This window comes from Arvicanthis niloticus, chromosome 11 (genome assembly GCF_011762505.2).
Source record: "Arvicanthis niloticus isolate mArvNil1 chromosome 11, mArvNil1.pat.X, whole genome shotgun sequence".
Lineage (NCBI taxonomy): Eukaryota > Metazoa > Chordata > Mammalia > Rodentia > Muridae > Arvicanthis > Arvicanthis niloticus.
The window spans coordinates 72,331,559-72,357,740 of record NC_047668.1 but is presented as its reverse complement, the minus strand read 5'-3'; the positions used below and the strand labels follow the sequence as shown (position 1 = coordinate 72,357,740).

Sequence of the window (26,182 nt, the reverse complement as noted above, 5' to 3'; positions counted from 1 at the left end):
TCATTTTTTTTTTTTTTGTATGTTTTTTAGGAGTGTGCGTGGAGGGAGGGGTTGCATCACATGCAAATGCATTTGGAGGCTGGAGGACAACTTGAAGTGTTACCTTTAGAAACACTGTCCACCTGCTCTGTACAGGACGTTCAGTGGCCTGAAGCTCACCAGTTAGGCTAGACTGGAGATCCTCTGTCTCTCCCCAGTGCTGGGATTACAAGCATGCCCTATTTTACCATGGTTCCAGGAATTGATTCAGGTCCTTGTTGCTTACTGACTGAGCTGTCCCCTAGGCCATGTATATTGAAATATAATTTTTTATTGTTTGATAATTTCATACATGCACACAGTGTATTTTGATCACATGCATTCATCTCCTACTCTATTCCTACCCCTTGGCCAACTTCATAACCTTTTGTTGTTGTTATAACTTTAAGAACCTTATATCTGAATGTATATGGAGCTATCCACTGGAGCTTGGTCAGCCTACCAGGGACCACACTCCCAAAGAAAACTGACTTATTTTGCCTTAGTAGCCATCAGCTGTCAGTAGCTCCCTCAGCTAGGGGTCAAGTCCAGACCCATATTTTTGTGCTCTTTAAATAAGTGAGTTTTCTAGAATTCATTTCAAATGAAGTCATAGCAACTGTTATTTCATACGTGGCCTTCCTTGACTAAACAGTTAAATGTTTTCAGGTATTAGAATTATTTTTTTCTGGAATAGTCACTATGCTATGACACTGGACAATTATGTTAAATTAAAATCCTCACTGACTACTCAATACTATGTATAATTCCCTGTTAGAACATTTTAAACACACATGTGCGCGCACACACACACACAATATATAATCCTTTTTCATTTAAAAGACAAATACTACACAAATATACACTACCCACTATACCAGCATAAGAACCAAAATTGATTTCTATTTATGTGGTGTGATTGTGATATTATTAATACTTAAGAAATATTGTTAACAGAGTGTTGAGATACAAAAAAACCACAGCGACCTTATTATATAGAGACACATGAATTACCTATAAACAATAATGAATGCTATGCTTTTTTTTTCATTTTAAAACAAAACTGGATAAATTACATCTAAAAAGCAAAACACTAAACAATTTCCCAAATCATATTCATATTATAATATAAACAATATTAAAAAAAAAAACCACTAGAACATCTACTAATAGGCCCATGCCTGGAACATGATCTGAAACGTCAGACAATGTATTTATAAAACACATGTTAACATTTTAAACTGTATATACAACACAGCTCTCATATTGAGGTCAGAGGCTAGGTCTGTATCACGTGGGTCCCAGTGATTGAACTCAGGTGGTCAGGCCCACCAGGGGAGTGCCTTTACCTCTGTTACTTACTGGCCCCAGCTTTTAAGGTTTTTTATAGTCCGTTTTGAGGGCTGTGTATGTGGTAAGACATGTGCTCCAGTTTGAAGTTACAACAGAATATTCAGCTGTTTTAGACATCATGGAAACAAGTTGTATTTGTATGTAAAATGGGAGAATGTATGGCTTTTTAGGTATTTTCTTGAGTCTTCAGAGTCTTCATTTCTCTTTTAGGTAACCCGAATTTTGAAATGCTGCGTCTACTTTCTTATGTCCTGTTTTTTCCTTCATATCATTTTTGTTCTATATGGAGCACCACTAATAGAGTGAGTTTTGAATATTTACTTTAAGTTTATGTCTTACTGTATGAATTTCTAAATAATATGCTAACTCTTAGCAGCTAGACTAGAACCATAGTGGGGTTGGTTCATGGATCAAGGTAGGGGACAGTTGTCATCGTCCTGTTTTCAGTACTGTCGTATAAAAACATCACGACAACTAAAGCCTCACACATTTCAGCTGTTAGCTTTCTGGTACCCAACTGTACATTGTAAGCAGGGCAGGTTAGCACCATTACTGTTTACTATAGTAATAAATGTGTGGTTGTTAACAACCTCTAGATGCTCAGCCTATGGGCATAGACAACGTGGTCATCTACAAAATTGTATTTAACAACCCTGGAATCGCATTACAAAAAAAAAAAAAAAAAAAAAAAAAAACAAATCTGCCAATGCTCTAAATGGGTTATGATGTGGGAGCTATTGAGAGCTGTCGCCAGCCAAGGCTCCAGGCCAGCATACCTGGATTCTGCAGGCAACTCATGCAATGTATGCAAATTGGTTATACATAGCATGTCAGTGATTCATAAATGTGATTCCAGATTCCTTTATCAAATACTAATGTTTATATTAAAATTTCATAGTTTTTAAAACTGGACCAATTTCAAATTAGTGGAAGCTAAATTCATAAATATTTCTTATATGAGACATTTCAGTTTAGCAGTGATTAACAATAATGGTGAAAGGAGTGATTTCACATATACATGTAGCTACAGACACACACACACACACACACAGGCATGCACACAGTTGTACATGCACATTAAACTAACAGATTGTTCTATTTCAGGCAGAGCAGGAAACTCTTGTCATGAAAAATGGTTTCTGTCTATCCATCATGAAAGAATCAATGAATGGACAATGTGTTCCATAGTTACAGGTTTAATCTAAATGTACATTATTAGATCTTAGTCATAAAGTCTTGAGGTAAAACTTGCTGATCTTTAGCCTCTTCATGTTGGAAAAAAAGGCAGTTCAACTTTGAGCGGTCTGGAAACTGATGAGAAAGAAAGCTAGTTATCTAAAATTGAGATGTCTTTTTCTTTCTTTTTTGCAAGAAGGCAAAAAAATGAATCTTCAGATTTTTAACGTTTTGAAATCTTTGATTAAAACCAGGTAATTTGGCTTGTAGAGTAATTGAGTCCTTAGTTATCAGGGCTCAGGTAGTTTTGGAGGTACTGGAGTAGTGAGTGCACTTCCCACGGTATTTAGGTATGCTGGATATACATGTGCCACTAAGACTTTTGAAAGGTAACAGTGGTTTTTTTCTCCTAGGTTGGTACTGGAGACGTTTTTATTTGCAGTTGTTTTGTCTACTTTTACTACGGTACCTTGTCTATGTTTGTTAGGACCAAACCTCAAAGCATGGCTGAGAGTTTTCAGTAGAAATGGGTAAGTTTAAAGTTTGCACTTTCATGACATTAGTAATTGAAAGGACTTAGAGAAATATTTTCTATTCATGTCGATATGCTCATCCTGAGTGTTTTTAAGCCGTGCCTGGCTCTCAGGGACGTCAGAAAGGGCCAGTGCAGTTGGAGAACAGAGGCTGGAAAAAGAAAGAACCCCACACAGCGATAGCACGGCTCCTCCCTCCACATTAGCAAGATAAAGTACTACAAGTATAATTGTTTCTGGCATTTCATGGTGTGGAAATGAAGTTCATAATCTACAAGTGTTTAGACTAACAATCTCTTCTTTGGTTTTTTTAATGGTAAGATATGAAAGAGCAGGCTTTGCCAGATTTCAAATCTGTAGCTACCATCTATATTTTCAGCATAGCTAAGATGAACGTTTAGCTTCCTTAAAGCCCTTGGAATAATACATACTAAAAATGGTTAATTTTTAACTAAGGAAACCAGCTGAGTTAGTTCTCACGGGTTTGCCCTATTTGTGACTCAACAGCCAAACCTTGTGAGCATTTACTGTGTGTTTCCCATTACCTAGCTCTGTGTGGATTCCAGAATGCTCAGACGACCCCAGAACCTTGTCTGTTAAAGAGCAAAGAGTGATATGAGCTGACAGAAAGCGACTGAAAGCATATAAATTCCACAACTAGTGCTGGAGGAACAGGGGGTAGTCGAGAACGGAGCTTCGAGGGCACCGACTGACCTGTGGTGGGTGGTGTCAGAAATAGAAGATTTGATGAAACCTAAAATGGGAAAGATACTGCAGGCTGTTGAGGGAGCAGAAAAGCTGAAGTAAGCTTGATATTGTTTGTGTACTTTGGAATTCAGCTGCACAAGGAGCACACAGGATGGGTTCTTTGTAGCCTGTCTCTATAAATTACATTTTTCTTTGGGAGTGAATATTAGTTATTTTATATATGTGTGTGTAGCTTTGGCCTTGCTGTGTTTTATTTATTTCCTGGAACTGTTGACTAATCATAAAGTTTCTAGAATCAAAAGCATAACAACTGAATTTCCCTCCCCTACATTATTACCATGGAATCTCCAATGGAATTCATTTATTTAATTTGAAATTTTTAAATATGGAAACTGGCTGAAACTTTAATGGTTTATTTAGATTGTTGATTTAGTCAGCTTTGAATTTTGTTTCTAAGTTACATATTTGCTGGACACATTGTCATATGGCTTTACAGATGATTGTTCTGTCCATTGACCTATATGTTGTAAAGCCTACTGTACTTTGCAAAAATGAGTCAACAAAGACCACAGAGATAAAGGATGGAATTCAGGACATCTGCTTGGTGACTTTATTAATGACACAGAAAGAGAAGCTAAGAACTTAATAAAATGGTAGCACAGTTTTATACTGAAGTGGTTCAAAAAAACATATAAACATTACATTAAATAATATTTTTTTCCAGGAAAAGACTTGAGATGTGTTCCTGGTCAATTGTTGAGAAGCAGTAAGAGATGATTGTTGGAACAGACCAGCAAGTGCTATCCATAACTCAGAGAAGAGTTAATTCCAGGCGATGTGAACATGGGCGTGGGCAGGAGGGGAGCAGAAAGCATTATGGCTCCTCATTCGCTAGTGTAGGCACACGAGATGAAATGAGCCTGAGGTGTTGAGGGTGAGCAGGCCTACTTTGAACTGACATGACATCCCACCCAACCTCAAATCAATATAAACAGTTTTATATAAACTGTTTATATAAACTATTTTAACTGAGATGACTAAGGTTTCACTTACTTTTATTTGTTTATTCATTTTTATGTATATAAGTGTTATGCTTTCATATATGTCTGTACCACATGCATCCCTGGTGCCTAGAGGCCAGAGGTGTCAGGTCCCCTGGGACTGGAGTTGCAGATACTTGTGAGCTGACATGTGGGTGCTGGGAGTCAAACCTGGGTCCTGAAAGAGCATCAGGTACTCTTAGCCAGTGAGTCCTCTCATACCTCTGGGTTTAATTCATTGATTTGCATATTCATGTACATTCAATGCTGAGCAGAGGATAATCTTGTGTAGACTGAAAACTATACTTTTGACCTTGAAGATGGAGAATTGTATCCTGAGAGTAAAGGATCAATTCTGATGCTTTTGAGATTTAGACACTTAATTTCATTATCTTAACAGTTAACCTTAAAGTCATTCCAGAAAAGTAAATGAAGCCAACTCCAAGAGAATGTTTTGGGAAAAAAACTGAAGATAAAACGTAATTTTGTTTCTTCTTATTGGTATTCATAATATTAGATGTGCTCCATTTGTAAGTTTCAGTTTGTTGCCTTGTTCATTCTCACAAAGTGTGCTTCTTTCATCTGTGGAGTGTGTGTGTGTGTGTGTGTGTGTGTTCCTTTTTAATGTGTGAATGGTCTGTATGCACATATACCTGCATGCCAGAAGAGGGCATCAGATCCCCCTATATCAGATGGATGACCACCGTATAGTTACTGGGAATTGAACTCAGGACCTCTGAAAGAGCAGCCAGCACTCTTAACCACTGATCCATCTCTCCAGCATGTGGACTTTGTTATAAAGGAGCATAGCAGTTACCTATCATAGACCTATGTTTTGTATTGAAGCTTGCTCTTTGATTTGTCAGTTCCTTTCTGCTGTTTTTTTAAGTGTCTGAGTTTGGTCACTTGAGCTAAAAAACGTTCCTGGATAAGATGGTCAGCGGTCTTGCCAAGGTGAAAGCCAGGTCTGCTTTTGTCATCTTTATATTGATACAGATTTGTTTATTGAGAAAACCACCACAGATATAAAGAGTGAACGGGGAGTAAATGGCCAAAAATTTACACATATAAAAATAGGTACCTTATGTAGCTTTATTTTTTTCTTTATATTCAGTACTTTACTTTTGGATTCTTCTGTATCTCCTAGCAATGTCTTCTCTGGCTCAACTCAGCCTCTCCTGTCTTGATTGTCACCAACTGTCTTCTCTTCTCACTCTGCTCTCTGAACCTACTCTTTTGTCTCCTGGAACTGCCTCTTTGCTACCCTTGAATCCTACTCTCCTGGCTCACCCTCTGCTGGCTTTTTATAGCCTCTCCTGTTCCCAGAATTCCAAGAGACAACTGACACTGAGGGGCATATAGTCTTTTAAAGGACCAGGCACAGAAAATAAATTCTACTACACACTTAGTCCAAATGTGGCCAAAAAAATTAGTAGCAAAGAGTTAATGAATTTAATATTCATTCATTGGGGAAAGCCTATACTCAATTGTGTAAAATGTTCTTAGTTGTTGAGGCCCAAGCTGTCCTAGGCTTGGGGGCCAAAAATGTTTGGAGCGCTCTGTCAATGTTGGAACCTGCACTGCCAAAAGCCTTGGGGGCTAAGTTGTTAGAGCCTGCACTGCCCCCAAACTGCTCCAGTCCTCGAAGGTAGGGGTTCAGCAAGAGAGAAAGTGAGGACGGTCGTGAAGAATGGAGACCAGACAGTGTGATTCAATCTTATTCTTCAGTCTCTCTTCCTAGTCCAAGCCCCAAGTCTTGAGTTTCTAGTTCCTGGTCAATAGTGCCTCCAAGTTCCAAGTTTCCAGTTCCAAGTTACTTCTTCCAAGTGTTAAGTGCCTAATGTCTAATAATTTCTCTGTCTGCCTCTCGCCTTTTATATGTCTCACTTCTAAGCCACAGCTTTAAGTCATGCTTTTAAGTCATGCCCTTAGGTCTTATCTCTAAGTCACACCTTTAAGTCTCACACACCGAAGGGAAAATCCTGGGTAAGATGTTATCAGATGATAACAGGATGTTATCAGAGTGTGCTCAGCTGTTGTAGGCTATTGTAATCAAGTCTCTTGTCAGGGTCTATGGCTCAAGATGGCTGCAAGGATGATAGCCGCCTTCTGTCGGCTCCCCACACTTTGTTACCAGGAGGAGTTGCACTCCCCTTTCTTCCAAATCTTTAAACATGTTTTGATGAGAACCTGTCTAAACCACATGTGTTTACTGTTAATTACATTCAAGTGGCTGACACATTGGCATACAAAAGGCACTCAAAGGGGCATATTACAGTTGACATTTGACATAAGGAATTTCAGTGAAGTCAAATAATATGGACGGGTACTTAGGCCTTTGTCATGAAGAGTGATCTATAACATTTCTTTAGTTACCTTAAAAGTTTATTCAGAGAATAATAGGCCATTTAGTCTGTTCTCAGCCCTATGGTTTATGTACAAATGTTCTATAATTATGAAGTGTTAGTAGTAATCATACACTTCAGACAGTTTATTATGGAAACCTGTGAAATGAGAAGCCAGTGTTGGTCCTGCAAAAATTAGTTAGTAGGAATGTGCCTGTTTCAAATTTTTCCTCAATTCTTTGTTACAAAAGAATGCATGTTTGTATATACTTTTTACTCTAGCAAAATGTATAAATTTTGTAGTAAAAGTATATAGTATTAAATGTAGATCATGTTAAAAGCTCAAATAATTAAACATAAAAGTCTAGAGAGCCTAATCATACTATTGAAGGGGCAATAACAGTATATGAACTCTAATTTTGTTTCTTCATAGAATATGCAATTTTGAAACAAAATTATAATTTTATCTTATAATTTACTTTATTCCTCTGATGTTATGAACCAATATTGCTGTCTGTGCATATGTGTGTGATGTACCACTTTTTGAATAGCACATTTGCGAAGCACAATTATCTAGCTTTAAGTGAAATGAAACCTCAGGCTGTGATGTTTTGACCATAACGGAGCATGGTTATGCTGTAGTAGAGACAACGGGTGCTTCTGGATACAGATAGGGCGTGGCTGTGCCTCTTAGAGATTCTTGTGGTCCTTGTCCTTGTTGGAGGCGGGAGAAGACAGTAGCTTCCTTTCCTTGTGCCTTCCTACCCTGATTACTAAGAAGGAAACTAAGTCACTGTGATCAAATTAGTCTAATCATCATATCATTAATATTCTGTGATTAATTTACTATTGAATGCTGTTACTACATTTTCACAATTGTAAGTAAGGTGACGTACATCTTTGTTTCATCAAACTTGTTCAAGGAGTTTCTTGTTTGTTTGTTTGCTTGCTTGCTTGCTTGCTTGCTTGCTTGCTTGCTTGCTTTTAACAATTAATCGTAACTAATGTGAGGTACATCTTTCAGCAAAACTTAAGCAAGAGTTTCTGTGAACTAAATTTCTGGAGTAGAACTCAGGGAACATAGACAGCTGATTGACACTGTCAAACTAAGAATCTAACATGAAGAATGTGTATACCACTACATAGGTTTTTCTCACCAACACAACAGCCATTCCCTGACACACTGTCAGGTCTCCTTGCTTTTTATGAATCTACAGGGCTGCTTTCTACTGGGCCTCTGCCAAGGGCACAGACGGTACCATAATAGCTTCATCTGGTTTCTAAAAGGATGTATAAACCCTGGCCAGGATTTTTTTAAAGTTTGAATCATGGATCCACCATTTACTGTATTTCAGCTGAGTATTAATATTGAGTCACAGAGAGAGTATCTACCTTGTTCTTCTCCATTCTTTCCCTCTGACTTATGATTTAAAAAAAAAAAAAGGCATAAAATAACATCCAAGGTTCAAAATCCAGATTCATAACAGGAAAAAATAGAGCCAGTTAAGATGGGAAGACAGCACCAAAGTGAATTCATTTGTTGTATCTGAGCAAACAGTAGCTAAGACTGCTTGCCCATGGGAAGGATGAGCAAGAGAAACAGAAATGGTACAGCAGCCAGGAAGGGAAGATGGGGATGCAGAGGAGCGAGAGACACATGCACAGGAAGATGAGTAACGTGATGTGGGAGGAAAGAGCCCTGGACCAAACCAAGCAAATCTCACACAGTTTACCACAAAACATGTTATTATGCAGACTAATTTAATAAAAACAGCAAAGATGAAAAAAAAATCATCCAAAATGAAGACCAGATTTCAGAATCAATGCCATAAATTCAGAACCTAAATGACATGTATAAAACACACATTAGAAATATCCAGAAGTACTCCAACATTCTCTAGTATAGGGACTGTCCAGGTATTCAGCTGTCTATAAATTGGCTAAGTTTTAGAAGCGATGCTTAGTGCTTCCCATAATTTCAGTTAACTCAGTCATTCTGGATTTCTGACGGGGTTGAAAACCTATAGTCTCATAGCCAATCCTGGCTATTTACTTTGAGAGAAAAGATCTGAGTGGATGGATTTCAGCTGACATTCACTCTAAAGCCAAGGAAAAACCCAGGTTCAAAACTAAGTGTTTTAGTTAGGAGAGATGACAGAGGTTCTGGTTAATCAACAAAATGATGGACTGGGTATTAGGACTATCTTGTACCTCACTGGTACAAATAGGCATAATTATGCTCTAATTGTATTTTGAGAGAAAAGTTTTATTTTAACAGGAAGGGTGATGTGTAGGAGGAGCTAAGGGGGAAGGAGTAAGGAGAGGAGGAGAAGAAGGAGAGGAGAAGCTAGGTGATGAGAGAGAGACAGAGAGAGTGGGGCATGGAGGCAGATGTTCACGTGTCTCCACCAGTCAAAGATAGTTGATACATATATATATCTAGTTGAGTATTGGGTTACACTTCTGATTGCGCATTACCAAACTTATAAAACCTTTGATTAACATTTTTAAAAAACTTGTATAAAAGCAAAAAGGAGAAGGGGGCATGGGATAGGGGTTTTCTAGGGAGGGGAAATGGGAAAAGGGGATGGCATCTGAAATGTAAATAAAATATACAATAAAAAAAGAAATATCCAGAAGCAGCTGAGTGGTATACACATTTAATCCCAGTACTCAGGAGGCAGAGGCAGGAGATCTCTTGAGTTCAAGAGTGACTTCCAGAACAGACAGGGCTAGGTAGAAAGACCCTGGCTCAAAAACAAGAAAAGAAATATCAAGAAGTATAAAACAAGTTAGAAAATCAAATTTTAGCACGAAGGAAAGGTTTGAGCTAATTGGAACGAATAAGCAATACGAAAGGAGTTGGGGAGCATAAAGCACTTACAGAACATGATAGATCCAGAGAAGAGACAAAGGAGAGTCATCACTGTGCTCCTGTAGTGCAAAGATTTAAAGATAGTTCTCCTGACTGAAAGAGGTAGTCAGTTTTTGTATGAAACTGGCTCATTATGTCAAGAAAATACTAGGATGAATTAGGGATGAGGAGAAAAAAACTATGGAAGAGGAGGAGTGGGGAAAATATAATTACACTCCTAATAGCCTCAGCTGTTTCAACTGACTCTAATGTTGAGTTGTCCGGCTCCTTCAGGTGTTCCCTTTTACCCACAAGCTTCCCAAAAGGAGCTGTCTTCTCCAGCAGTTATAAAATGCAGAAAAAAAGAAAATCTTGAAATATAATACATACATATGTGTGTGTTGTAATGAATATATATATATGGTGTTAAATCAGAGGAGGAGACTTAATCCTGATTTTAAAGTGATATAAGTTATTTTTGATAAATATGTTTTCTTAGAAATACAGGTTACAGAATTTTTATAGTTTTATAGGCCTTGTTTCTTTTCTTAACATTTATTATATATAGGATCACAAACACTCATGGATATGCCAAACAATCAAAATTGAAATCAACCTCTTGGATGTTTGCACTTTTTATTTTAATAAACAGAAGTCAGTTACAAATGTGCAGGAATAATGAAAAGACTATGAAGGGAATTGTTCTTGCCACCAGTGGCTGTGATCACATCGTTAGCTTGACTAAAATCCTTCAGTGGTTTCTATAGCATGACTTTAGTGCAGTCTTAACCATAAGTCTACTGCATTGAGGTAGCATTTCACACTGGCTACAATGACTGTAATACACAGATAATTAGGAAAATGTAGAAAAATTGGAACCTTCACACATGACTTGTGAGGAAATCAAATGTTTTGGCTGCTTTAGGAAACTGTCAGTTCCTCAAATGATTAACCAGCAGGTGACCCAGCTGTTTCTCTCTAGGTATAATCTCAAGAGAGATGAGAGCACATGTCCCTACAGAGGCTTTCACACAGATGTTCCTAGCAGCATTATATGTAACACCAAAGGGCAGTCACAGCTCAGATGCTCAACTGTTGCATGAAGAAATGAAATCTGCAGTATCTATACAACGGTGTGTGACCCACTGGGGTGACTGAAATGTTGGCACACGCCACACCATAGATGAATCTTGGAAAGAGTATTCTAAGGGAAAGAAAATCAGTAAGAAAATTCATGTCGGAAGAGCCCACTTACATGAAATACTTATAGCAGGCAAGTCCATAGACATAAAATAATTTGGTTGCTTAGCGCTATGGGAAAGAGAAATGGAGGCTTACTGCCAATAGGTGAATACTCTCTTTTTTAGTGATTAAAGTATTCTAAACATGGCTGGTGATGATCATGTAACACTGACTGTCCTAAAACAGATTTTGTTATAACCTTTAGCTAAGTAAGTTAAATGGCTCAAACAGAATTTCCTAGGGGTTATTTTTGTTATCATTATTTTTTTGGTTTTTTTTGTTTCTGTACTCAATAAAGTTGTTATTTTACTTTTTTTTTTTTTTTTTTTTTTTTTTTTTTTTTTTTTTTCAGTATTCCTCGTGACTCAGCCTCCTGAGTGCTGGAATTACAGGCAGCTTGAGGTTGTTTTACAAACTTATTTTTCATCCTCTCCGGTCTTGCACTTGGCCTCTCAGCTGTAGTGCATTTTCTAGCTTCCGGTCCCACACTGCTCATTCCTTCAAGTCTTGATGTTTTTCCTTGTCTGTATACACACAAGTTTTTCCAGCACTGCGCCTCTCCCACACGTCCTGGCTCTGGGCACATTGTTACTGGATGAGCTGTGTGTTAATGTCATTTGTCACCACAAGCCTAGTCAAAACTTACCTTTGAGAATCTTTTACATTCCCTGGATAGTACCAGTCTCTTTATATTTAAATCAGTGTATTTCCTCTTCAGTACAGGAATAGTTTTCCCTGTTCCTGCTGGGTGCTGGTTGAAACTGGCTAGCATTTACAGATAGTACCTTAAATGCAGAGCAGTAAGGTCCAGTACTTAATACAAATGTGGATAGATGGTGATTGTCTACTACTTCCTCCAAGCCCAGAGTTTTAAAACAAGCAAGAATCTCTTGGGTGTGGGATGTCAATGGACAGGGCTGTCAGGGCCTGACTTTCACTTGGATGTCTGTAATTCACTGTATATTTTGTGTGCAGTAATTGGGGAGTTTCTAATGAAAACTTATCTAATCAAATAATTGTCCTTTTGCTGCTAGAAGATGCTGCTTTTCATTGACTCACTTAACCCCACCATGTATTGTGAGCTGGTGAGTCTTTGGCCTCACCCACTGCATGGTTGAGGGTCTTTACTAGACACTGTTCCACATAACTGAAGCGTTCACATTATGAGACTAATACCGAATTCTGGAATTTTGGCATCTTTAAAAAAAACCACAGTAAATTATAATATTGTGCTTTTGCTTAATCCCAGGTGTGGGTATGTAGGGCTGCTTCAAACTGTGCTGCAGCTGACTGTGATTTGCCTTGTGCTCTAGCAGAAGCATGGTTTTTCAAGCTGTACATAGTCTCTACAATTGTGTGACATTTGGGATTCTGGGAACTTAACAGAGGGTACATAAATGCTAGGACTCCAAAAGGTGGGGAGAGTGGTTAATGTTCATTGAGGGAGGTTATTTGCGGCTTGTTAATAGTCATGGTCAAAGAAGAAATAAAAGGAAAGAAATTAGATTCAGGGAGTGCTGAGTGCTGGGTTTACAGCTGTGGTACCACGCCCACTATCAGGGGAGCTTTGGAAGTTCTTGTTCTTTGGCCCCAATTTGTCAAACAGATGAAGTCAAGTCGGGGAATGAAAGATAGTATGAAGAAGACAAGTTGAGAAACCATTCTCCATCCATCCATGGATTATTATAGCTGTTCATGCAGAAAACACAGCTACATCAGGCTTATAGCATGATGTGTTTAAGTCTTAATTAGAAAAATACATACATACACACATTTCATTTATGGAATTATGCATAAGATAAAATAGTGTGCACTCTGGAGAGGTATGGTAACTTACCTGTGGGAAAAGGACTCAGGAGCAGTGATTAGACGACTTGTTTGTTGCTGCCGTGCCCTTTTGTACTGTTTGTCTCTCACAGTGCACATGTGGTACCTGTCCAATGGAAAGACATTTGTATCTTCATGGTTCTATGTCATTTTGAGTTGATTATGTTAAATGGCTGAAAAATATATGTGTAGCATCAATTCGTTCAAATGCTTGTGTGATTTCTAGCTATTACAACGTAATCTGCCAATGACTTACATATTGTGTCTTGCAGAGTTACATCTATTTGGGAGAATAGCCTTCAGATCACTACAATTTCTAGTTTCATAGGAGCATGGCTTGGAGCATTTCCTATTCCACTGGATTGGGAAAGACCGTGGCAGGTTGGTTTCAAAGACTTTAACAAATATGTGTTGGCCCAGCAATAGGAAAGCTGGTACGTGATGCAAGGTATTCATTGTTCATTAAAGGACGGAAGGCAGAGCAGTCTAGGTAGCTGCTCACTGGGCCTGACCCAGTGCCATAGTCAGGCATCCATGCTGGCTGGGATCTACCATCCAGCTGTTTTTTCTGTATGCATAGGTGAATGTTTCTTAAGTGTGTGTATATGTGTGTGTGTGTGTGTGTGTGTGTTATATGCACATATGTGCTTATGTGTGTGCAGATATGTGTGCTTATGCATTTATTGTGTGAAGGTCAGAGGTTGACATCCAGTGTCTTCTGTGGCTCACCTCATTTTTGGAGACAGTCTCTCATTGAGCCTGGAGGTTACGAGGTAGCTAGGCTGTCTTGCCATCATATCTCTGGGATCCTCCTGTCTTCATCTTCTTGCACCGAGATTACAAATATGTTGTCACCATGGCTTTTCACATGGGTGCTGGTGATCCCAACTTAGGACCTCATCTTGCAGTGCAGTCACACCCTAGCCTCCATTCTTAAACTTATAAAAGTTTATTTTGCCAATACATACAGGATGCTTTTTTCTTCTTTTTTTTAAAGTTATTATATTTCTGATCTTAGATTATATATTCTTAACTAGATTGATGGCCACCTTGAAATATATTAAAAAGCATATAGCAAAGTAATTTTTTAAAAAAGCTTTGCCATGTTTTTATTTATTTTATGTGTGTGCATGTCTGTGGGTGCATGCATGCTAGGGTGCAAGAGTGGATGTCAGAATAGTCTCTTGCCTTCCACCAAGTGTGTTCTACAACCTAGCAAAAAGGTTATCGGGTTTAGCAGTAGGTTCCTTTACCTACTGAGCTGTCCTGCCAGCCCCAACATAATTTTAAAAATAAAGGCAAGTGATTTGAGAGGAAGCCTGACAGTACCCTAACACTGAGCCACACCCCCACCTGACAGTACACTAACACTGAGCCACACCCCCACCTGACAGTACACTAACACTGAGCCACACCCCCACCTGACAGTACACTAACACTGAGCCACACCCCCACCTGACAGTACACTAACACTGAGCCACACCCCCACCTGACAGTACCCTAACACTGAGCCACACCCCCACCTGACAGTACACTAACACTGAGCCACACCCCCACCTGACAGTACCCTAACACTGAGCCACACCCCCACCTGACAGTACACTAACACTGAGCCACACCCCCACCTGACAGTACACTAACACTGAGCCACACCCCCACCTGACAGTACCCTAACACTGAGCCACACCCCCACCTGACAGTACACTAACATTGAGCCACACCCCCACCTTCGGTGCTTTGAGGCACGATCTCTGGCTTAGCTTACGACAACCTTGAGCTTGTTCTGTCATCCAAGCTGGCCTGAAACTTATGATCCCTTACTCCTGCTTTGTGATTAGTAGGACTGTAGTCACGCGTCACCACCCAGCATCATTATCTCAGCTTTTAAATATGGTTGTTTTGAGACAGGATCTTATGCAGCCCAGGCTGGCCTTGGATTCATTTTGTATTTGAGGATTGCCTTGAATTCCTGGTCCTTGGGCTGGTGAGATGGCTCAGTGGTTAAGAGCACTGACTGCTCTTCCAGAGGTCCTGAGTTCGATTCCCAGCAACCACATGGTGGCTCACAACCATCTATAATGAGATCTGATGCCCTTCTTTGGTGTGTCTGAAGACAGCTACAGTGTACTCATATACATAAAAATAAATAAATCTTAAAAAAAGAGAAAAATAAAAATAGCATCATTCTTTTAAAAAAAAAAAAAAAAAAAAAAAATTCCTGGTCCTCATACTTTCCCTTCCTTAGTATTGGGGATTACAGGTATGTGTCACCATATTTTAGTATTTTCCGTTGTTGTGATAAACCACTGACCAAAAGCAACATAGGATAAGCTTTATTTGGCCCACACTCTAGGTTATCCATCATTTTGAGAAAGGTCAAGAGGAAGCTCAAGACAAGAACTTGAAGCAAAACCTTGAAGGAACACTGCTCGATGTCCTGTTTCCAGATTCATGCTTAGCTAGTGTATGGGATTGTGCCACCCATGGTGGATGGGCCCTCCTGCATTGATTAACAATCAAGGTAGCCCCCATGATAGGCCCATAGGCCAGTCTAAACTGAGAAATCCCTCAGTTGAGGCTTTTCTTCTTAGATGACTTGACACACAAACACATCACTGAGATACCATAACCTTGCCCTTTTTTGTCCCCAAAATCCTGTTTCACTAATTTCTAATTGTTTTAGACTGTGCTTCTTTACTATATAGTTGTTTAATAATATAATAATTTTCACTACTGATCATTTAGCTTATTGCCAGTATTTTACTATTATATACTGATAAAAACTTGAATCTATAGCATCATGAATTTTTCCTGATAATTTCTCCCAATAAGAACAATGCTATTAAAAATGAATGTACTTTTTTCCCAATATGAAGAGAATTTTTTTCTTGCGTCAAAGAGAAGATATATTTGCCTTTTAAATTTAAGCTGTATTATTATTACAGAAAGTTAAAATTAGCTTTTTTATAATCCACTGGGAGAACACCATCATTTCTGTTCTAATGCTAACTTTTGCAGCTCACTCTCCATCCGTGTGTTCATCATGTGCATGTTTTTAATGTGTTCTCCTTTCAATTTTATATTATGGTGTTATTGTGTATTAATGCAGAATTACATAACTGGAATATTCAATTTTCTTTAGAATAATATCATTTTTAATGAATGGGCACTTAGATTAGTTCGGTTCCCACTGGTAGTAGCATCAATTTTATTGTCATACTTAAGCATATATTCGCATGTTTGCTGAAATCGTAAATTCCTAGGTAACAAATGGGTGGGGCTGAATCTTTCATAAGCTCATTGATAGAACCTGAGTTTTCAGGTGAGCAGACTGCCTGGTTTTAGGTGCATTTATGTCCTCACTTAGATGCTGTGTCTCCCACACAGCTGGACTTTCCTTACACTCTGAGTATGTCTACTTCGAGCCCTGTTCTGATTGTCATGTGCAGGTCTCAGGAGGTGTGGGGACTGTGGTGGCTCTCATGTCTTTGTGGAGATTTTAGTGAATGAAGCAAGCCCTACCCCAACTTGGTGATCTAGCGGCATCTCCGTGCAGTCATACTTGACTTCATTTGACTGCGCCTAAGTTGGAGGGCAAAATTACTGAAAGGGGCACAGGAATTGTTTCGGACTACTAGACTCATGCCTTTCAGTTAGTATTAAATCTAAATATAGAATAAACTTTAATGAGTTGGTAAAATGTCAGTTTATATAGTGCCTATTTTATTGTATAAAAGTTTGATCTTACATGTTTAGAACTTCCCTGCAAGATTACAGAAGTAGAAACTGAATTGTGGAAAGCAGATGTACTGATTAAAGCATGTATTTTAAGTTTGCTTAGAAGAGATTAATTACAGTTCACTTGTCCATTTTTAGCTTATTTAGGCTTTTTACTATTAATTTTTCTCCTTTGGTACTTACTTACAATAAAGAGTAAACTAGATTCAAATTAAGAGCAAATTTTTAAAATATTGTCGTTTTCCTTTGACCTATGACATTGGGAGAAGGTGTGGCTTTGACACAGGCTCACTTTGTAGTCCAGGCATGCCTGCAATTCTGTATGTAGCCAAGGCTGGCCTCAAACACTTGATCCGGCTTTCAGCACATCCCATGTCCTGGGATTGCAGGCATGGCCATCATGCCTGATGGAACTGACTTTATCTTTGAGTGTGCGTAAGCATGCGTGCTACTGCACATGGAGAAGTCCACTGACAAGGCCTCGCTACCACTACACACTCCAGCTAGCCTGCTCTCCTAGCTTCCAGGGGTCTCCTTCTCCACCTCCACATCCTAGGTTGGGCAACTTGTGAGTAGCTTTATGTGAGTTCTAGGGACCAGATGTCATTTTAGCACACTTCTATGACAAGCATCTTACCCAATGAGCCATAAGCTCCTCAATTATAAACTTTTAAAAAGATTTTCTAGTAAGATAATTTGAAATTATTACAGATGGTTAAAATATTTAAAAGATTTCATTTATCTGGAATACACTGGCTATTTAATTTTGTTGATGTTTTTGGGTATTTTAAGTTAATGGTTGGCTTACTCACTATAATCCTTTTAAAGTCAAGTATGTACATATGGTGGAAAAATAAAGTTGACATTTCTCAGATTTTATTCAGCTTTTTTTTGGTTGTTTTCTAATAAGTGAGGCTGTTTTGTTTTTTACTTTCAGCAAACAAGGTTTTGTGGGACTACTGTTATTTTCCAATAGTTCAAACTATGCAGAACAAGACCTCAGCTGTGGTTAACCATATTGACAGAATCTGCCAGAAAGGCAGTAAACCAGATAAGAGGGTAGGCATTTCATACATATGGAGGATTTGCTAGAGCAGAACTTCATGAGAAGATACACTGTGTAAACTCTCCTGTCTAAGTACAGCATGCTGTTACAAAGAGCTTTTAGTTCTTTGTTCCCTGCAGCCTGAAGCACATCTGAGATTTTTAAATCATGTTTAAGCAAGCATCTCTGAGTTATGTTTGTTATATTTTAGAGAAACAGGAACATCTGGTTTCTTTAAAAATACACATGCATGATCACATAGGCCCAAAACCTGTCTCGTGGTTTTTTTTTTTGTTTGTTTGTTTGTTTGTTTGTTTTGGTTTTGTGAGACAGGGTTTCTCTGTGTAACCCTGGCTGTCCTGGAACTCACTCTATAGACCAGGCTGGCCTCGAACTCAGAAATCCGCCTGCCTCTGCCTCCCAAGTGCTGGGATTAAAGGCGTGCGCCACCACCGGCCCTGTCTCATGTTTTATCATCATGTTTTGATGCCATTTTCTCTACTCTGAATTCAAATTTGATTTTGTGTGATGTTCCTGTGGCCAGGCATCAACTGTGTTCCATAATGACAAATCTCAAGTGTGTGTGTGTGTGTGTGTGTGTGTGTGTGTGTGTGTGGTTTTCAGATGGATTCTTCATCAAGTAACAGAGGCGACCCACTGAAAGTTAATGTCATTGAAAACTTATTTTTAACTTAATGAGCATTCAGTGATTTTAGTAGTTATTGGTAGATGGTGAAAGGTCTGCATACATGAAGGAAGACCTCTCTGTATAGAAGGCAGCAAAGGTTGGTCACAGAAAGCAGGGTAGGAAGTCAGCTTCCATGCCGCTGTGTTCTATGAAGTGGTTTCTGAGAATACCTTCACACACAAATGCCAGCTTCATTGTGTACGCTGAGTTCTCTGTCTTTATTCTGTCTGCTAGCGCCCCTTTTGTGAGTTTTCTTTTGTTCCTTTCGAATTTTGTTAAACGAGTTTATTGAGTTACAAAAATTTGATATCATGTTCAATTCTGTCTGACATTTCAGATAATAATAGAACACAGTATCATTTATAGGTCTCTGCACCAGGTATGAGTCTGGTACTGTGCCAGAGGTAATGTAATCACGACACCGACTGTAGAGCAAGGCAGATCTTATTCCTGTTGTTACCACCACAAAGGCAAAGTGTGGGAGGGAGGAGACACATCATGTTCACTGTTATTTGATTGGCAAGAGGAAGACTTGAGATTCAAACAAGGCCTACACCATGATTCTTTTCTCTGCAGGAGACTGAAACTCTGTGTTTCTTTATTTACAGCCAGAGCCTTTGTTCTCTTTAGAATAGCTTAAATATTAAACTGCTTTCCTTCCTCATGCTGTTTCTTCTAAATGTCATAATCTCTCTGGTGATGTCTGTATTTTTAGACCAAAATCTTAATACATTTGTAGGAGCATATTTAAAGCTAATTTATAATCTTTGTCTGAAAAACATGCCTTTTCTTCTGTGTGAGCACACGTGTATAGCATGTGGCCATAGGAAGATGATAGGTACTGTGGTCTATCATCTTCTGACTTATTCTACTTGTTTCTAAAACTTCCTTATTTGTTTGTTTGTGGGTATCTGTGCGCATATCTCCAAAAGTGCTATTGGGTTCCTTAGCTGGAGCGGCAGGGGTGGGGTGTGTGAGCCTTCAGATGTGGGTGCCATCAGAGTAAATAGGAGAAACGGATGAGTTACTCTCTTTTCAAATACAAAGGAAGGTAAGCCCAGGCTAGCCAGTCCTATGTCTCTCATAGACTACTCAGTGGTTTGTTTATTGTGCTGAACAAATTTTCAGCTGCATGACTGTTAGAACCCATCTATCAAAACTGCTGCCCTAAAGTGATTGCTCACATTTCCTTTCAGTTTGGTCTTGAGTGCTTTGCTAGGTACTCCTAACATAAATACTGCGGTCTGGGTACTCCTGGCATAAGCACTGCAGTCCTCTGTAGGAGTACACACACAGGTGACAACATCTGCTCTTCTGGCTCTCGTTGGCTAACTGTAAATGAACACTGACCTGCATTTACTCTGACCTCTCTCCTCCAAGGAACACTTAGTTAGGAACCTCTTACTTATGGAGCAGTGAATTCCTGGGCAGGACTCCTGTCAAAAGTAACAATAAATGCTTCTGAACACATGCATGCACACACGTAAGTTAGCCTGGCCAGTAAAGTCTCTCAGGAAAGTCCTGCCAAATAGTCCTGTCAGCAGAATTAGCTGACATGAGCATATCTTTAATCCAAACCATCTTCTGTTAAATATTAGTTTTTTCCAGTCTTGAACCATGTAAATTATATATTAGCATTTTAGTTTAATACAGCATAATCCCTTTGGTAAGGGAAATACCAATTAACCTAACATCACACAGGTCTTCATTCAGTCAGACCCGTGACCTGTTTTGCCTTTTACTCTGGCATTTTGCAGTAACCAATTCAACCACAAAGCCAAGATTCAAGTCCAGTCTGCCTAATACCCAAATCAGTGTTCTTCCTCACTGTTCTACATTAGTAAAGCACAGTCGAAAACTATTAAACCCTGTACAGCTGTGTTAAATGTTTCTTTTCCTAAGACAAAAGGAGAGATTCTTCCTAAAGCCAAAGTGGACATTTTTGTATTGTTGCATTTTCAAAAATTCTCTTTTGTTAAAGTACTTATTTTACATGCTTTGTCTGCATGCATGTCTATGTCTAACATGCATGCAGCATGTCCACAGAGGACAAAAAAGGGGTGCTAGATCAAGACTGAAGTCACAGATGGTTGTGAGCCACCATGTTGCGCTGGAAATCATACTCAGGTCCTCTGGAAGAGCAGCCAGTGCTCTTAACTGTTGTAATGCATCTCCCTGGACCATATTGTTCCTTTCAAACATTTTCATTTGACAGAAACACACACACACATACACACACACACACACACACACACACACACACACACACACACATTCACAGTTTGTATATCTAAAAGTGCTTTTTGGCTCATGAAGATATTTTGTTTCTTAAAAAAAAAAAAACAAAAAACAAACTCTATTACAGGTTTCATTTGCCCAAATTCTATGCTAGGTAATATAAAATATTCATTAATTTTCATTATCTTGAGAAAACTGGCCTTTCTTGGTTCAAGTGATAAGTAAATCCACAGTTACTGTATTTATATGAAGGGCCATAATGGTGCCCTCAAAGCAAGGCTTCTTTGGGTTTTGTTTTGTTTGTTGGTTGGTTTTTTTGTTTTGTTTTGTGGAGGGGGGAGGGGGGAATTGGGGATCGAATCGGATTTTTTTTCTTTTTGGTGTCTTGTTTTTAAAAATAATATCTTGCCCTGTAGCCCAGGCTGGCCTCAGACTCATGGTGATCCTCCTTTGTGGGTTACCCTGCCAGCCTCTGAAGTACAAGGTCACAGGACTGCAGCAGGGTGGGTTTTGTGAGATAAAGTCTTGCTTTGCAGCTGTACTGATTTCATCTGTGAGGAGGGCACCTCAGAAAATGCTTCCATTAGATTCCCCGAAAGACAGACCTGGAGTGCATTTACTTATTTAGTAATCAGTTAGGGAGAGTCCAGCCCATTGTGGGTGGTGCCACCCCTGGGTCTCTAATTCTATAAAAAACCAGGCTGAGCAAGCCATGAGAATCAAGCCAGTAAGCAGCACCCTCCGGGACCTGTGCGTTGGCTCCTGCCTCCAGGTCCCTGTGCTGTTTGCCCAGACTGCCTTAGATGGATAGCAGACAGTGATCTGGACATGTAAGCCAAGTAAACCCTTTCTTCCCCAAGTTGCTTTTGGATCCTGTGTTTCATTACAGCATAGTAATTCTAAAACAACATCATGGTTGACTTCAAATTACCCATCATTCTCTTCCTCAGCCTCCTGATTGCTGGCCCGAGAGGTGTATGCATTATGCATAACTAGCTGGCTTCTCACTTGATGTAGCCACTCATCTTTTAAAATAGGTTTTTCCTTTGGTACCCTTACTAAGTTTATCCACTAAGCAGCACTGCACTGTTATATTGTTATGTAACATGAGATGTTTCTTCCATTGAGTCATTTTTAAGAAACATTTGAAGCTAAAGCAACTAGATAAAATGATTGTCACTTTGGTGGCAAACCCTGTGAATGGTTTTCTTAATATGAATGTTTATGTTTTCAATTTCCTATTTTCCTTACATAAAACAATAATTATATGTAGCTATTTCAGATTATCATAATTTAGAGAAATACTTACATCTCTGCAGCTGAACTAGCTAATAGGTACTACAGATTTTTAAAAAAAAATACTGTGGCATAAAGAAAATAAAAATAGATCTGTGAAACAAGGAAACTTTTGAGTGGAAAACTTAAGATCTTGTTATTAAAATATAATTAATTAGACTGACTGAATAAGTCTGCATGAATTCTGTTCTGCGGTGTGGTTTTAACCATTTTACAGAAATCCTAAGAAGGCCAGTAGGAAGAAAGGACCGTCAACAGTTAAGGGCTTGAGTATTGTATTGCAGGAGGTTCACAGCAGCACCAAAGCCTGGGGCATCACTAGGGAATCGTTTGAAAAGTTACAACATTTTATTTTGTGATGCCATGGGTTTCTGAGTTTTATATAACAGTGGATTGCTGAGTGGTCCAAGCCTTACCTCCTGATAGGAGGAAAACATTGAAAACAACATTTGCTTCATTTTTCACATTCTTTGGACGTGAAGTATGGCAAGTGTGTATGAATATCTATGTGTGTGTTTGAGAACAGTGAACCACACTGAAGTCACAGAATAATTCAAACAGAACATGGTACCCCAAATCACAATGTGGCTGGGACCCATAAGGATTGTTATTTTCCCCACACCCTGACTGACAGCTTTTCAGGGGGTGCAAGAGCTCACACATTGCCAGGGGTGAGCAATCGCACCGTAGAGGAAAGGAGATTAAATAAAAACTCCTGAGGTAAGAAGTTCAGTGCTTTACATAAAACAGTAAACTATGCATCTCATTTTATTATGACCCCCATACGTCAGGAGGGGATGCTATTGAAGTAACAATCATTTAAAAACAACAACCAACAAACCAGCATTTAATTTGGTATTTAAAACCAATAATTAAAAATCAAATGGAAGCAGTGTCTAAAGTAACTAAGGTAATTCATAACAAATAGAGTGAATTCAAGCTCTATGTATTGGAAATATGATAATTCATCACAAGTAAGCTTTAATGTACCTGTAAGGACAGAGTAAGCATACATTAGCAAAGTAAGTGCTATAAGATTTCAAGATTCCCCTAAAAATTGTAAAGGGCTTTCAGAACAAATTTTCTATACAAACACTAACCAATTATAATTTGTTGTATGTTCTTTCACACATGACCTTACTTGAAGCAGTGTGCTCACTAACACAGTTCATGTTAATAAAATATTTTTGAAAAGTATTTTCTTTCCCAGATATTTCACTAGTTTGAAAGAGTTATTCCAGAGAGTAGTCTGAATTTCTGCTGCAACCTAAGCCATTAATGAAGATATGCGTTTGAAAATAAGGCAGTTTCTCTATAATCTGCTCATGAATAGAAAACAAATCTTTGGTTTTCTGGCTAAAGTGGCAGATAAAATTTTGCAAAAAGAAATACTAAACAAACACAAAGAGCTCTTACCAAGCAATGGGAAACTCCAAACCCCATCAAGGTAAATAGAATACCTAAGGCACCTCAGGTTCAGATGATACAATCGTCTGCTTAGAGTTCAAATAGTCTATATACATGATTCTTACCATCTGGAGAAGGTGAAATCCAACTATGACTGCTGTCAATCAGAGAGTGATAAGACCTCATGAATGACTGGGACATGAGGTTGTCCCCATGGTCACACGTGAGGAGACTGAGGTGACACCAGTGCACGTTCAGATTCTTAATCCATTTCTCTTGGAGCAGGAAAGTCCTTGACTTAAACTCATTGCTAACATACCAAGCATCAAGGGTTTCACAGATGTAGATTTGAAGAAAATAAACAAACCATCAAATCTCCAAAGGCAACTTGGAAATGAATAATACTTTACTGTCTCGATTCCTTTGTACCATAGGTTTGACAACTTAGCTAATATGTTAAACCAACATACAATTTCTTTCAATTCTATCTAAAAACAGACCAAAACTAAATGGGAATATTACAGAAGTCCCATTGGAGCATACATAAGGCCATGATATACTTAATGTGAACCACCACTGCCTGAAGACATACTACGTCCACTTCCAAGAGACAGCTCTTGTCTAGCAGACTGTCCACTACCGAGTGGGGAGTGTGGTGCTTATATTTTAAAAACTCCTACAAAGCTCACATGCAAGACAGTACATCTAGATTTGTGACTGGTATGAACATTTAAGGCTGTCATTTTCAAGTATAAATGTTTACTGTTCCATTACCCAATCTGTGCAATAGACAAAGCTTAAGCACAAACCATGGAAGATAACAGAAGCTTGCTAAAGACAAAGAAGTCGTAGTTTAGGCAACAGCAAATTTGAACCTAAGGAAGGCTGGTAACAACATATGGATTAGATTTTGCTTCCCTCAACTGCAAGAGGTGGTTCACATGGAAGCTTTGCCTACACTACTGTCTGGTGCATGGCATTTAGAATAAGGCAGATCCATAGCAGACCGAAGAAGAAAGCCAAATGAGGTACCAGCCAGTTAGTAAGATGGTTTGCCTCCAGTACACTTTGATGGCCTGTTCCCCAGAGAAGGGTTAGAAATGGCTGCAGTACAGCAAATAAGGTTTACAAAGGAACATGAAAGTTTGTTTCCAAGATTTTTCACATACCCTGTCTATGGCATAAAAAAAAAAAAAAAAAAAAAAAAAGCCATTATTTATTTCTGAATCAGTGAAATGTAGCATGGCTGGAGACAGTCTTGGGAAGCAGCAGTGCTCTGCCTGCCTCGCTCTGGATGTGTCCATAAGCTGTGATTGTACCCTCTGCTGTGGACATACTATCTGCGGCTCCAAGTGAACATCAGTTTTACTGTGGAAGCAGATACCCACAAATTGCACATAGCATGCTTCGATTCCAGGTCTTATCTCTGACACAACTGAAAGTTTCTAAGGTTTGGTCAGCCTGTACACTTATTTCATTTGATGTACACAGCCAATCTGGGAATTAGAAAAATGGCCAACTAAGTCAAGAGAGCTAAACTGAGTTTAGGATTATGGCAAACTATGACCCAATTTTAAATGTTACTTTAGCATGTATTTCATGCAATTTGGATAACATCAAACTAAATCTACAATTGCCAGAAGCCTTGTTACTGTTTACTGCACATTAACTAAAATGTGTACATTTTTAGTGTTCATGATCAATGCAGTCATGGTCTATTAAACTTGGCATTCTTTAAGAAAGCACGTTAAGCTTCACTATAGAAATGTTTGTGTTACACTTCATTTGTGCTCAAGTATAATAAAGCATCAGTTGGTTTAAATCTCAATTCTTTCCTCAGGTGTGGCCCATCTCCTGTACACTCGGAGCGACCTTTGGCTATGTGGCTGGCCTGGTTATCTCGCCACTCTGGATCTACTGGAATAGAAAGCAACTTACATACAAGAACAATTAAGAGGAGAGAGGAGAGAGTTATTTCTCTGTGCAGATTCCATAAGGGCTGTGCAGAAGTGACATGGTCAAGCCAAGCAGTCCGTTTACAGCACTGTTGTTTTCTAAATGTCATTTCAACATGATGTGATTGTAACTATGAAACCCCTGAGAGATTGTACCTTCTAGTTGAAATAAAGTATTTATAGTAGATTGTGACTTCAGATGCTGTTTGCTGCCGCATAGACCTTTATGAAACATTCTCAATGAACTCTGTAGAATGCTGAGGACAGGTTCCTTCTCCCTCAAGTTACACTGCTTCATTGTAAGAGGTCAGGACATCACTGTAGCACTTCAAATGCTTTCTGAGAAATGGACAGTTTCCTTGGCCACTAAAGGTGTTTCTCACGTAATCAAACAGCAGTTTATACATCTTGATCCTATTCTTTTTTTGACTGTGTGTTTCTTTGGAGTTAAAATGGCTATGATAGCCTCATCAAACACAGTCTTCAAACCCTTCTGGGTTAAAGCTGAACATTCCACATAGCAGCATGCGCCTATCTGGGGAGGAGAAAAAAACCACAGTTACATAAAAGTTTTATACAACTCAGTATCAACACATTAAAAAGGAAGTTATAAAATATAGCAATATAAAAAGAACCTCATTGTGCATATTCACAATACCCAGAGGAAGACAGTTGTTAAAATACTAGTGTATGACCTTTCAGATTTCTCTATGGAAAAC

The 26,182-nt window shown here is 38.8% G+C and overlaps 2 protein-coding genes across 9 annotated transcripts in view; one reads left to right on the top strand and one right to left on the bottom strand.

The window, feature by feature from the left end:
* Positions 1 to 25,648, top strand: part of Pigf (phosphatidylinositol glycan anchor biosynthesis class F) — a 27,696-nt gene extending 2,048 nt beyond the window's left edge. For 2 of the 8 annotated variants that reach the window (XM_034514615.2, XM_034514618.2), the window contains exons 3-6: positions 1,582 to 1,673; positions 2,961 to 3,077; positions 13,369 to 13,477; positions 25,349 to 25,648. In XM_034514615.2, the coding sequence (XP_034370506.1) occupies positions 1,582 to 1,673; positions 2,961 to 3,077; positions 13,369 to 13,477; positions 25,349 to 25,462 (432 nt within the window). In that variant the 3' untranslated portion in view covers positions 25,463 to 25,648. Of the gene's footprint in view, positions 1 to 1,581; positions 1,674 to 2,960; positions 3,078 to 13,368; positions 13,478 to 15,004; positions 15,269 to 15,449; positions 18,157 to 25,348 lie in introns of those variants that run through there. The other 6 variants (XM_076942412.1, XM_076942413.1, XM_076942411.1 and 3 more) reach the window with 5 other exon arrangements.
* The window catches only part of Rhoq (ras homolog family member Q), a 26,292-nt gene continuing 22,961 nt past the window's right edge, over positions 22,852 to 26,182 (bottom strand). The window contains exon 5 of the mRNA XM_034514614.2: positions 22,852 to 25,998. Within this exon, the coding sequence (XP_034370505.1) occupies positions 25,843 to 25,998 (156 nt within the window). The 3' untranslated portion in view covers positions 22,852 to 25,842. The remainder of the gene's footprint in view (positions 25,999 to 26,182) is intronic.